The sequence below is a fragment of the Hesperophylax consimilis genome, chromosome 7 (assembly GCF_061612785.1).
Source record: "Hesperophylax consimilis isolate HC1 chromosome 7, BYU_Hcon_1.0, whole genome shotgun sequence".
Classification (NCBI taxonomy): domain Eukaryota; kingdom Metazoa; phylum Arthropoda; class Insecta; order Trichoptera; family Limnephilidae; genus Hesperophylax; species Hesperophylax consimilis.
In genome coordinates this window covers 10,875,317-10,888,919 of record NC_142842.1, presented here as the reverse complement: position 1 = coordinate 10,888,919, position 13,603 = coordinate 10,875,317, and the positions used below count along the sequence as shown (strand labels likewise).

Sequence of the window (13,603 nt, the reverse complement as noted above, 5' to 3'; positions counted from 1 at the left end):
AGAAAAGTTCCACATTGAACTGCGCTGCAATTGCAGACCGTCACTTTGCTATAACGAACTTAATTATGTTGTGAGATAAATTCATTTTTTCTTTCTGCGACATTTTGATTTTTGGTGTGCGAGCCCGTTGTTAAAAATTAGTTCAAAAGCTTTCTCGAACCATCTATTTATTAATCCATACGTTTGGTGGTTTATCCAAACAAACAATGGGCACTACCAACACTAATCAATACGATTTTAATACTTTATTGTTTATATATAATTCCATTCAAATATGAATTATATTATTATTTAGTGTTTAGAACTCGATATTACTGTGTACTGTGGCAGTTTTACAGACTTCGACGCTAAAATTTAATAAATGTTTTTTTTTAATCTAGATTTGCCATTTGCGAACGTACAAATTAATCGTTGGATTTAGATGGAGCGAAGTTTTTATGTAGATTCTTTAGTTCGTAGTTTAGAATTTGGAACTGTATTGGTTAGTAGTGTCAGCATTGTAGGAAGCCCGTACACTGTAATGTACTATGCAACTGTGTACTATGTAACTGTACTATGTAACTGTGTATAGTGTACATCCACATTTTCAAGGAGTTGAATCAATCAACACAAGGCGAAATGTAACCGTCCATCCGTAGAATGGCCTTACACCACCACTGCTCTCCGCCATTATTGATTTATTAAACTCAATGGATGTGTCGTGTGTCCCATTCTTCTGTTCGTGTACTTACTGGAGATGCAGATTCAGATATTTCGGACTGCTCTGTTTTTAAATGGATTCATATTGTTTCTATTTCGTAAATATGTAATTTCCACCTTGTTTCATTGAAATGGCTTCTTCCATTCTGCTTTCTCATCAATCAAGGAAAATCACAATTCAAAAAATCATTGTTTGGTATATTTGTAACTTTGTGATGAAAAGTGGTTCGTAAAACACTGCAAGGACCTACTTAGCTTTGTGTACATCACTTTATTTTATAGCAATAAAATTGCCGTCATTGGGGCAAATATAAATAGTATAATCTACAATGAGTAAGATTTGTTACAATATGTTTAAGTCGTTATCCATTTTTTAATAAAGAAAGTCAAACATTCCGGTGTTACAAAAAATAACCTGACAGTTTTTTTTTTTTTTTTTTTTTTTTTTTTTTTTTTTTTTTTTTTTTTTTTTTTTTTTTTTTTTTTTTTTTTTTATAAATTTAATTTAGATTAAATTTGATAATATTATTATTAAGTTCTGCAAGTGTTTTAGTTTTTTATTATTGTGACAGCTGTTTCGGCTTACAAGGCCATTTTCAAACTGTGGTTAGGCCACATTGAGACGACGTTTTTATACTATTTCAAATGTAAATTTTGAAGGTGCATACATTGATTTATTACTGGTTACACCGATGACATGATCTATTGTTGGTTAAACCAATCTATGTTTTCCCCTCAGTAAATGGTAATGGGTTCTTAATTATTTACTAATGACTTTATTGCTATGAATTATTTGGGTGCATTATACTGCTTGGGTTTTGTGAAAATACTGAGAAGTGGTGAGTAAATTATTTTCCGTACTTTATTAATTAGTGTTAAATTTGGGTCATTCGTTCGTTTATTGATTTCTAATTGTTCAAGTAAATTTAATCTAATGCCCTTTTTTTCTATATGCAATGGTTTAGGACCCTTGTTGTTAAGTGGGGTATGATTATTCACCAAGAGATGTTCTGCGAATTTTGAGGATGTGTTTTTATTATTATAACATCGTATATGTTCTTGGAATCTAGTTGAGAATGCCCTCCCCGTTTGTCCGATGTAAGTGGCGTTACAATCGGCGTGGTCACATTTTAATTCATATATGCCACTGTTATTGAGTATAGGGATTTTACTTTTAGAGTTTTTAAGGCTTGTTCCTAAATTATTGTTTGTTCGAAAAGCTATATTTAAACCACATTTTTTAATTTCTTTTGCAATTTTTTCAGATATTGGGCCGAGGAATTCGAGACATGCAAATTTTTCTATATTTTTGTTATTTACCGGATATATTAAATTGATTTTATTTTTATATTTCTTATTTTTTATTATTTTTTCAATGTTATTTGCCTCATAGCCGTTATTAATCGCGATCGTTTTTATCGTTTCCTTTTCTTTTACATAAGCTTTATTGTCTAAGGGAATGTTAATGAGTCTATGTACCATTGAATGGTACGCTGATAATTTATGAGACCAAGGATGATTTGAATTTGAATTTATTGTTGTATCTGTAAAAGTTGGTTTTCTAAATATTTCAAAGGTATGTTTATTATTACTTTTACCAATTGTCAGATCTAAAAAGTTTATTTTACCTTCAATCTCATGTTCAACTGTGAAGCAGATTTTATTATTATCATGTCATCGGTGTAACCAGTAATAAATCAATGTATGCACCTTCAAAATTTACATTTGAAATAGTATAAAAACGTCGTCTCAATGTGGCCTAACCACAGTTTGAAAATGGCCTTGTAAGCCGAAACAGCTGTCACAATAATAAAAAACTAAAACACTTGCAGAACTTAATAATAATATTATCAAATTTAATCTAAATTAAATTTATAAAAAAAATTAAATGGAGTTCTACGAATTAAACACAAAAACAATAAATAACCTGACAGTATTTGAAAATTTCCTACTAAGCGGACTAACGGATAAACGACCAGCTTTTATATCTGCCTTGATAAAAGCACTGTTGTGCCGAAACGGGTTTACGACTTTACGGTACAGTCGGTATATCATTATAATATTGAATAATTTATCGAAAAACGTTTTTGCAGTCATCCTACCTCTGGTAAATATTAATTAAATTTAGGTTCACGTTATTTTTCCTAAATTATGTTTACCATTATCCATTTTCCAGAATGGCTAAACTTGTCAACTCATTTAGATTTTTTGCTGCAAGTAGAAGGATGGGTTCTTTCATAGAATTTGAAAAATTCATCAAATTTCAACGTTCATTTGCGAGTTCTTTGAATGTCCTATTCAAGTTCTGTTATTATATCATTATAGGCCAGTTACTTTAAAGAAGTGAAATAATAACAGAACTTTAAAATTAACTTTGAAATTTGTTCAAATTCTCTGAAACAACTCGTCCTTGATGTCTTGAATAGATTGTATTAACTAGTAATATTTTCTATTGTAGTGACTTGATTCATAGGAGTTTTTATGATTCTACTGATATAATCAAGAACTCCATCAAAACCTTGTTCAGACTTTGACTTCATCTATTCCCTATTAATAAATGATAATGAATGGAAATAAATATCAACTTTGAAAAAAAAACATTCAAATTTATACAAAGTTTATTCTTAAGGTTTTTATATTGGTGTAAGTTTCGACACAATATGTATGTATTGTGTTACACACTTTTCTATTCGAATCTAGAATATGTATTACTGTTATTAAGTTAAATGTTGGTGTCTGAAATCTGAATAGCAAATAGCTCTTCTGTCTCAACATGATGTAGATGCCATTGCGCAATGATCACCAGCACTGAGTACAAGCAACGAGAACAATTCTTTGACTAAACTCATTTAAATGGATTTCCAGTGCATTTCCGAAGTTGCTTCCCCTTCTTTCAGGGTTACCAGATAGTATCCAAAAGGTGAACGTGTCCTCCCTTTCCACTTAAAAATAATGTCCTCTATCCATTTTAGAAACTGTTCTCTTTGGTTCTCCGTGTCCAATTCATCAATAACGCCATCAATAATATTATTATCTCCTTAGCTTCATTAAAAATAAGATAGTTTTTATTTTACATTTCTCCCTACTTTTCATTCGTTTCAGTAGAAACGATTTAACAAAAAAAAAGTTATATTTCCCCCCTCACATGCACGTTACAAATATCTAATGTATAAGATTTTTTTTTCCTTTCGTATATATATATACAGGGTGTATCGGCACGTACCCGACAAACTTTAACCAGCTATTCCTTGGCACATTTGGAGTAAAAAATGTTATGGTCACTTTGCTGTCTGGTAACATTTTTTTTTAATAAAAAATTTATTATTCATATTTTCACCACATGTCACCAATGTGTTATCCTCTGTCAAAGTTTGAAAACCCGTCTGGCAATATTTTGTTCGTGTTTCGTTGAATAATGTACGTACGTACCTACGTTGGCGCGCTTTTACAATCACAACGAAATGGCACGGCACCATTCGTCTCATTTTTAACTATTATTATTTAGTGTGTACGAAAGAGTGAGGACGCTTTTTGACACACTTGCCAATAACAGCTGTTGAACACGAGAAACAATGCAAATGACAGTGACGGAGTGTGGATTTTTTATTTATTTTTTGTTTTTAATGGGAAAAAATGTTACCGGACAGCAAAGCGCCCATAACATTTTTTACTCCAAATGTGCTAAGGAATAGCTGGTTAAAGTTTGTCGGGTTAGTGCCGATACACCCTGTATATACCATAATGTTCTCCATTCTTAGTCATTTGTCCTCCATTCACAAGTTTTAATCTGGTAACCCTGCCTGCTCTGCCTGCTCTGCTCTCTCAATACTTCCGGCACCCGGCTTAATTTAATTTGAAAGGATTGTTTTTCATTTTAAATGTACCGCGATGTCCTCCATTCACATTTCTTGACCTGGTAACCCTCCCTGTTCTGAGCGCCCGGTAGGTACCCTTATTAATTTAATTTCTAAGGTGATTTTACCACGATGTCCTCCATTCACAGTTTTTGATCCGGTAACCCTCTCTGTTCTGCGCTCCTAATACTTACTCCCGGCATCCGGTTTAATTTATTTTCTTTATTTCTGTCCTGAGCGCCCGGTAGGTACCAGCATTAATTTAATTTTCTAAGGTGATTTTACCACGATGTCCTCCATTCACAGTTTTTGATCTGGTAACCCTCCCTGTTCTGCGCTCCTAATACTTACTCCCGGCATCCGGTTTAATTTAATTTCTTAATTTCTTTAATTTCTATCCTGAGCGCCCGGTAGGTACCCGTATTATTTTATTTTCTATGCTGATTTTACCACGATGTTCTCCATTCACAGTTTTTGATCTGGTAACCCTCCCTGTTCTGCGCTCCTAATACTTAATCCGGCATCCGGTTTAATTTAATTTATTATGTGATTTCCTAATATGTTTTTCATTTAATTTTCGCCTAAAAAACAACACTTTACAAATCACCCTATTATTATTATACCATGATGTCCTCCTTTCTCATAATCTGTCTTGATCTGGTAACCCTGCCCGCACTGCGCTCCTAATACTCCAGACACCCGTTGTTGGCATGGTGTATAGATGTGGATGTTGTATCCTTTGTCTTTGATAGACGACATCTATAAATACCCCCCACTCTGGTGCATTAATGACTGCAGCCGCATCTACTACTGGAAGCTTCAAGTACGGCTTAGCTCATAAATAAACCACTCACATCGAGGTCCCGGAGATATTTTTAAAAGTACAAACACGGTGCATTCTCATTTTTTGCGTGCTTGAAAGTGCAGCAACATTGCCGCAGTTCAAACTCGTTGAACGTGTTTTAATATTATTGTAATATCCAAACTATATTTTACTCTCATTCTCCGAGACTAGAGGGATTGATTTATTCGAAAAAATCAATGATATTACAATACAAAATTCGTCTAAGGAAAAAATAGATAAGTTTTTCTAATGCCTTCCTTACCACGTTGGATTTGAAAATCCCGCACCTTTTTTAAATCCCGCGGGATAGAATTTATAAATCTCGCGTGATGCGGGATTTTTATTAAGAATATTAAATTGAAATAATGTCAACATTTTTTATTATTATTGGGTATCAATTATCTTTGATAATAGTGTGTTACCAAAAAAATACATTGAAAAGGTAACATTGTAAATCATTCGAGATGACTTTTCGTATCACTCATCTTTGATACCAGTAGTATTATAGCAAGATATTGGAAAGAAAACATAAAAAAGTATTTTGAGAAGACTTCGATTTAAAAAAAGATCGTAAAAATAAATAAAACATAACCGTCACTGATAGGACTCTCCACTATATGAGAGTCATTTGAGATCAATCGTCTTTGGTATTATTAAATGACTTTGAAAACGTATGTAAAGTGTATTAAGAAGACTAGAATATGATCGTAAAAACTTTGTAGGTAGTGACTTCTGGGCATTCTAGCACTAGCGTATCATGTGAATCGCAACCCGCAAGCACGTTCAAATAAAAACAGCATGTTTTGTTGTAAATATAGTTTTTTTTCCAGTCCTGAAAATCCCGCAAATTCCTGGGATCAAATATTGCTGAAATCCCGCGGGATCGCAGGATGCGGTATTGCGGGATTGCAAACCCTAGTACCACGACATAAGTTCGATTGACACGGGCCGAATTTTTCATTCTAAAAGCCCCTACTCACCATCCAATTTGCAGGACAGCATGCTGCAAATTGGATGGTACGTAAGCGAAACCGTCAACCAAATTATTATTATTCCCTTTGTCGGGCCGATAATAAAGATTCGGTTGGTGGTTCAATTCAACATGCTGTCCTGCAAGCCTTTCTGCAAATCGGACGGTGAGTAGGCTTTTTATGCCGCGGTCTGGTCTCCGGTGGGCTAAAAAAAAGTTTTTCGGCGGACTAAAAAAATAAGTAAGTACCAACTTTTAATAAAATTGGATTAAAATTCTATTGCAAAACGCTTATTCGAATTTTTAAATCAGTTAATAATCACCCTCTGCACTTTTGCAACACCACAATATAATGCAACACTATAGGTATATATAATGTACCAACAGAAAACACGTTTAGATTACTTTTGCAGAAACTCGAGTTTAAATTACGAAACTAATATAAAATTACCTAATATATAATATCAAAGTGTTCACATAGGTGCCGGACTAAAATACGTTTGAATAAATTTACCAGAATGCATCAGACTGAAACGATATCATCATCATTTCAGAAGCAAACAAACCATTGAGTCATCGGTGTGTCAAGTAAATTCTTGTTGGTAGCGCTTTTTCATTATAGTTTCAGGAATAATTTCAACTCCAAAGCGCATTTCACAAAGCTTTTGTACCGCTGATAGCTTTCCGGTCGACCAAATTACGAATTCATCGTTATGCGAATAAAATTCAATTACATTTGAAGAGTCGTCTCTACTTCTAAAATACTAAACAATAATACTTGGTTAAATTATAGCGCCATTTTTGTTAAATGTCGTCTTGAGGGGCTTATGTCCACCTGAGCTATTTTTGGTATATTATTGTTAAATGTCATCTTGAGGGGCTTATGTCCACCTGAGCTATTTTTGGTATATTATTGTTAAATGTCGTCTTGAGGGGCTTATGTCCACCTGAGCTATTTTTGGTATATTATTATGCCAAGTTTGCAAAAACGTTTTGGTATATTATGCCAAGTTTGCAAAAACGTTTTGGTATATTATGCCAAGTTTGCAAAAACGTTTTGAGCGATCGCCATAATGTGCCACATGTATAAAACCTAAAAATATGAGATAAACGATGTAATTTAGGTGGATTCATTGACTTTAAACTGCAGTAATAATGACTTTCATACGTTTTTAAGGGAGTCCTTAATTAAATAATATTACAAATGTATATATATGACACCAATCGCTCGAGTGGAGTTTCTGGTATCTTATAAACTATTATTAATAGTTTTTGCGTGATGATAATGATTAACAATTTACAATAATTTTAGTGCACTCGCTTCGTATCGCATCTAATCGTCTACGTATCTATTATGTGTTTAATAGTAAAATATTTCGATATCATGTAAAATAATCACTATAACAATAACTATGACATCAAGATTATATATTATTTACTATAGAACTACTCGTTTCCGGCTTCGCCCGAGTTTCAATTCTCTTTTTTTCTTATTGAAGAATATTTGAACATTATGTAATAAACAATATTTTTATTTTACTTTCTTTGGCAAAGTTATAACAAACAGTTAAACAATAATTAAGTGCATTAAAGAAATTAATGAAATTTAAAAAATTATATGTTTTTAGTTATTGCTAATATCGATTGTTTAAAGCAGGGGTGGGGAACCTGCTGCCCGCGGGTGCGGCATGCTGATGACAAAAAAGAATATAAAAATATTATTTTTTGTACTTGAACGGCTTTCTTTCACCGTGTTTCAGATACATTTTTGACATTATTACAAAACTCAAAGAAAGGTATAACATAGCTGACAGGTACTTAAGTATGAACCTACGTTACTAGAAAGCAGTTTGGACATACATAAATTAGCGATCCAACATCCTTTTTCAGTTTATTTTTAATGTTTTCATCATTTTACTAATAATAAATTAAATGTATAATATGAGCGTAATGCTAATTAAACTGGGGACTCGCTTACAGATAAAATTACAATTATGGATTCATCTGCAGATCACCAAATCATCTGCAAACCACTCATGGGCGTCTAGAGGGGGAGCAGGGGCGCCCCTTCACTTGGCGAATTGGTGGCTCCTCTAGACAAATTTCCGAAAAATTTCAAAGAAAAAAAAGACGTTTGTAACTGGCGCCAAAACTACAAATCTTTTATTTTTTATAATAAATGTTTAGTGCCGGATGCAGACGAAACGCGTCGTCTCGGTAGGGGCTGGACTTCCACTTAGGCCCGAGAGGTCCCGGCCTAGAGCCCCAACCTTGGGGTGGGGGTGGACCCAGCCAGTAACCGAAATCCACACAAGAGGTAAATAATTCCTTTAGGCTCACCGTGTCATCTTCGGGGATGCTGTGAAAATAGTGCACGTTAAGAACACAGAACTCGGACAATAATGTATCAATTTTTCAAACGGCCCCAACGTCGGGGGGCCCCCGGCTAGGTTCCAAAATGATACACGTTGAGGATTTCAGATTCTTCACCCACACCACATACCCGCCCCAAGGGAAACCCATAGAAAATTCTCCCCTACGGCGCTTTTCCATGTATTTGTGAGAGTAACCTATTTTCCACTGCCTTCGTTCTCGTCACTTACTCCAATTGGGGATATTGGGTAGTTCCATAGGTAGGCTCCGAGATTATAGAGGAATTAGGACTAATGTGCGGGATTCGCAATTATTTTCGAGGTTTTTTTATATCGTGATATTTAGATAATCTACACAAATAAAAAAACATACATTTTACTTTTATTTGACCATTTCAAATTCAAAGTAATATTTTGGGTTCTTTCACGGCTTAAAACTGCCCTGTTCATAAACCCGAGCTGAAAAAAATAAGCTTCCCCCCTCCCCCCCCTAGATTGGAAGCTGGCGACGCCCCTGAAACCATTCTCGTTTTTGTAATGCAGTTATTAAATTCCAGTTGCGGATTCGTGTCTTTATTTAATCGCGGATAATATATATCAAGAATTGAGCAAAATCTTGGTGCAGCCCGCGGGTGATACTACAAACATTTAAATGAATCCAGACGGTGAAAAGGTTCCCGACCCCTGGTTTAAAGCCTAGACATTATATCTCCACTTTTAATGAACGAAATTGAAAATTAGCAATGAACTAGACCCCACTAAATATAACCCGGATTGGTATGTTTGTGTAAAAATATGGCTTCTCTAACTCTCACAATAACAAAGATATTTTCCACTCATTTCAAACGCATTAAAATTAAAATTTTCAGAATATTAAAATTTTTATCTTAATTTATGTAGGAATAATTGTTTATGGAGATACAATAAGCATTTCCGCGTTAGTGTCAGAAAGATGCTGTTCGCACGAACTTTTCTAGCTAAAAATTGTCATTGTTTGAATTGTCTCGTTCCCTTTAATGCTCCTAAGTACACTTTTACAGTTTTCCCTTTTCAGTGATTTTGAAAACCCCTCGAAATTGCGGTATTCTCCTGTAAATCCACCACTCTACATAATATTTTAGCGTAGGTAGTATGTTCCAGGGTCAACGAAATTAAGAAATTTTTCTCAATTTCTCCCCTGCTATGTCACCAAACTTGGCGATCCACTTGGGGTGACATAAAGCAGAGGTGTTGGTTATAAAATAAATGGTTAGCACGCCTTCCAAATTGTTGATTACTTGTGAAAAATGCTGAAACATAGTGAATGTATTTTCGACGTGTTGTATTTACACTATATGGTTTTCACTGGCACACAATGCAACATTCTCACTTACACACTTCTTATTGCATTTATTTGTTACTTTACTTGTGTTTCTTTTTTTATAGGGATGGAGATCTTTCAGACGAGGCAAATTCCGAAAACACGTGTCCTAATGTTGCGCCGCATTGCCGCATCACCATTAAATGTACGCGAGAGGTAAGTCCGGGGAAATGCTCACTTTCCTTTTCTTATTCTATCTGCCTTCTGTCGTTTGCCTGGTGCCTTCTCCCACCTGTGGTACATTCTTACAGATTATTATAACTGATCCAACACAACGTATTTCAAATTGACTGCCCGCGCCAAACGTACATTTACGTGAAAGTAACGGTATAAACGTAACAGCTTTTTGTTATGTAATTGCGTAAAATGGCAAGAGTGATACAGTTTTTTCACACATATTTTGATGTTTGCATAGTATCAATTATTATTTTTGATTTACAACAATATTTTAATGAAAAATATTGAATGGGAAAATAAATTATGTTTGAATTTTAAAAACAAGGCTTAGGTTGGGATGTTTCAACCTCCGTTAAATTTGATGACGTTCAAATCGAAAATCAGCTCCATATCAAATTTTTGACATTTGAACATTCCTCTTTAAATGCCGATTTTCCGCCCGTTTCAGTGTTTGACCCAATAGTGATCAGCAGCATTTCCGTTAGACCTGACGGCTAATTAAAATTCGATCAACGTGTCGAGAATAAAATATGTATCATAAACGGCCTCCGTGGTCTAGAGGTAAGGCCCTCGACTAGCAATTCGAAGGTCGCAGGTTCAAACCCCGGCGTGCGCTATTAAATTTTATTTGATGAATTTGTTTTATTTCACAATTTAGTCATTTGAAATAATATATAGTATACTTGCGGCACGTTCTAGAGTGAAAAATACTCTCAGTATCGCCCTGGTGTAAGACCATAATTCAGAATCTAAACGTTGCTTGAAATTGCTTTAGCCGTGCTTGGTGACCAGTTCTGAATAACCAGGTACTTCCCCATCTTCTTATTCTCCACCTCCTTCCCCTCCTCAGTACCCTCAGCCTCACAACATGGCCCGATTGTGGATGCCATAGTCTCACTGGCTCTAGACGGTTGGTACTCTTGGGACAGTGCAGTATTCACATAAAAAAATGTCAAAAGTTCAAAATTGCGTTGGCCTCGGATTTGATTGCGACCGATTGAAACGGTGACCGGATAAATCATCACAATGATAATATAATTCATCACATCTTTCAAAAGTTATATAAAGTCATGGAAAGTGAACAAAAACTTTATTAACTGGGTTAAGTAGGTTAGGTTAGGTTTTTAAAAAATTCATCGTTTCTAATGACTTTATATCACTTTTTACAAGTGTGTTGAATTGTCACTGTGTTGAGTTATCATGGAACCGATTAAAACACCTCGACCTTTTATTGCCGAAATATTGAATCTACGATATTTTGCCAAATAACTTTCAAGGTAAGGAATGACATTGAAAAAAAATTTGTTCCATGGTTTTACCACTAAATGGATTATTAATTATTGTAATGTGTTTTTTTTAATGTGGCTTTTAACAAAAATACGAATAATCAACGAGTTTTGTTGGATTTTTGTCGTGTTTGATTTAGAAAGTAGTTGACGAGTCTGACAATTACTTGAATAATTAATACTGCGCAATATATTGTTTTTTTTTATTAAAGTTATGCAAACAGAATGGGAGCATTACGGCACGGCACGTGTGTTTTATACAAGCGGAATAATCGTATTGTTTTAACGAAGTTGTGTTTTCTTTCTCTTTTTTAATATCTTCAACATGCGATGGGATCGCGTAGGAAATATGAGGCACTAATAAAAGTTGTTTAAGTCAATGGTGTACCTAATCATTTATTCGAGGAAAAACCGAATGTATAACAAAACAATCCTTTTATTAGGTTGTCTTTCGATATCTTCTGTTTATAGTTGTCGTATCTTACAATAGTGTTTTTTATCTTAATTTTTGTTATTTGTCAACAGCTCGTGATTGTATTGTTTGTTTTTTCGTGGGTGAGTGTTCAGAATTATTATTGTTGAGCGCATTTTAAAATCTATTAACTGGGGTTATGTTGATGTTATATTGTTATAAGCAATTACTTACTTAATTACTCGCCTGAAATATCCATACAAATTGAAAAAATCTCCCGAGTAAAAATAAATGTCGCTGATAGGAATTGAACCCGCACCTTCTGATTGCCGGTCAGGTGCTCCGAACCACTAAGCTATGTCGGCTTATTCCCAACCCGCCTAATAATTCAATATGTACTAGTATTTCAATCAACAATTATTACTGCTTATTATTTTTATTCGCCTGTATACAACCAACTTTATTTTTATAGGAAAGGCTTTGTTAGTGCTAAATTTCTCACTAGATGGCGTCGAGACATTATATCTTCATGCATTAAAACCTTGTCTTATAAACATTAGTTTATCATTAAAAAATAATGATATTATATTGATTGACATGAGCTATCTATTATATGTGCGCCATTTTAATAGGCAGTTAACAGGGATCGTCAACCGACGACGCGTGAAAAAGTTTTTGTTGAATGTTTCAAAACATATGCATTTTGGTAGAAATTGATTTTTCGCTCTATATAATCTTACGAGATTCATACTCGAATCTCATTGTCTTGTGACGTCAGTGTCTAAAAGCTCAGCAAAGTAAATTAAAATACAGAATATTACATTTTAGAGGAGCGTAGGTGCTAGGTTGTGCTAGGTTGCTTGTTCTGGGCCTCAGTCTGCAGGGTGAATTAAAACTCCGATAGGAAAAGGGCACAGGGTACATCAAACGACTCATCTTAAAATTTGACAAAACACTGGCGGGACGAGAATCACAGGAGCCGTTCGCTTGTAAAACATTCAAACCAGTGACAAACCACGCTATAAACGTGCTATATTCTGGTGGCTTGGCCGATTTCAGCATAATATCGCTCTCATTGGAATTTTATGACGAGCGATGTGCTGAAATAGGCCAAACCATGATGCGTATATCGTAATCTGTCAGACCCATCAAGGTGGCGCTAATTTAATTTTCGTTGGTTCCCAATTTTTTTGAGGTTGGTAGCTACTTTTTACCATAATTTTCATTGCAATCAACTTCTAACAAGAAACTTATAAGAATATTTGTTAATAATAATATTTGGATGATAGTATTCGACCACCATAACACGGACATGTGCCTAGCATGGTGGTCGAAAAATCCTAAATGCATGTAATAAATAATTTCAATGAATAAAGAAACATAAAAAAAAAAGTATAGCGCCGTTTATGTGCAAAATCACTTCAAGGGCGCTCGTGCTGTTGCTCTTTTTTAGTTCTTCAATGAATTAACTGTTAATCCGCACCATTTACGAATAAGTACGAATCTAGCAAAAAAGCATTTTGTCCTACGACCAAGAAATAACAATTTTTTTTTTCATGATTGTAAATTTAAAAAAATATTTCATTATTATGATTGTCAAATTTTTAATTCGCAATCGACCGGTCGAGA

At 34.4% G+C, this 13,603-nt stretch overlaps 1 protein-coding gene across 1 annotated transcript in view; it reads left to right on the top strand.

Moving 5' to 3' along the window:
- The window catches only part of LOC149422297 (F-box only protein 25), a 37,796-nt gene that overhangs the window by 9,674 nt on the left and 14,519 nt on the right, over positions 1-13,603 (top strand). The window contains exon 2 of the mRNA XM_089633208.1: positions 10,165-10,255. Coding sequence (XP_089489334.1) covers positions 10,165-10,255 — 91 coding nt within the window. The remainder of the gene's footprint in view (positions 1-10,164; positions 10,256-13,603) is intronic.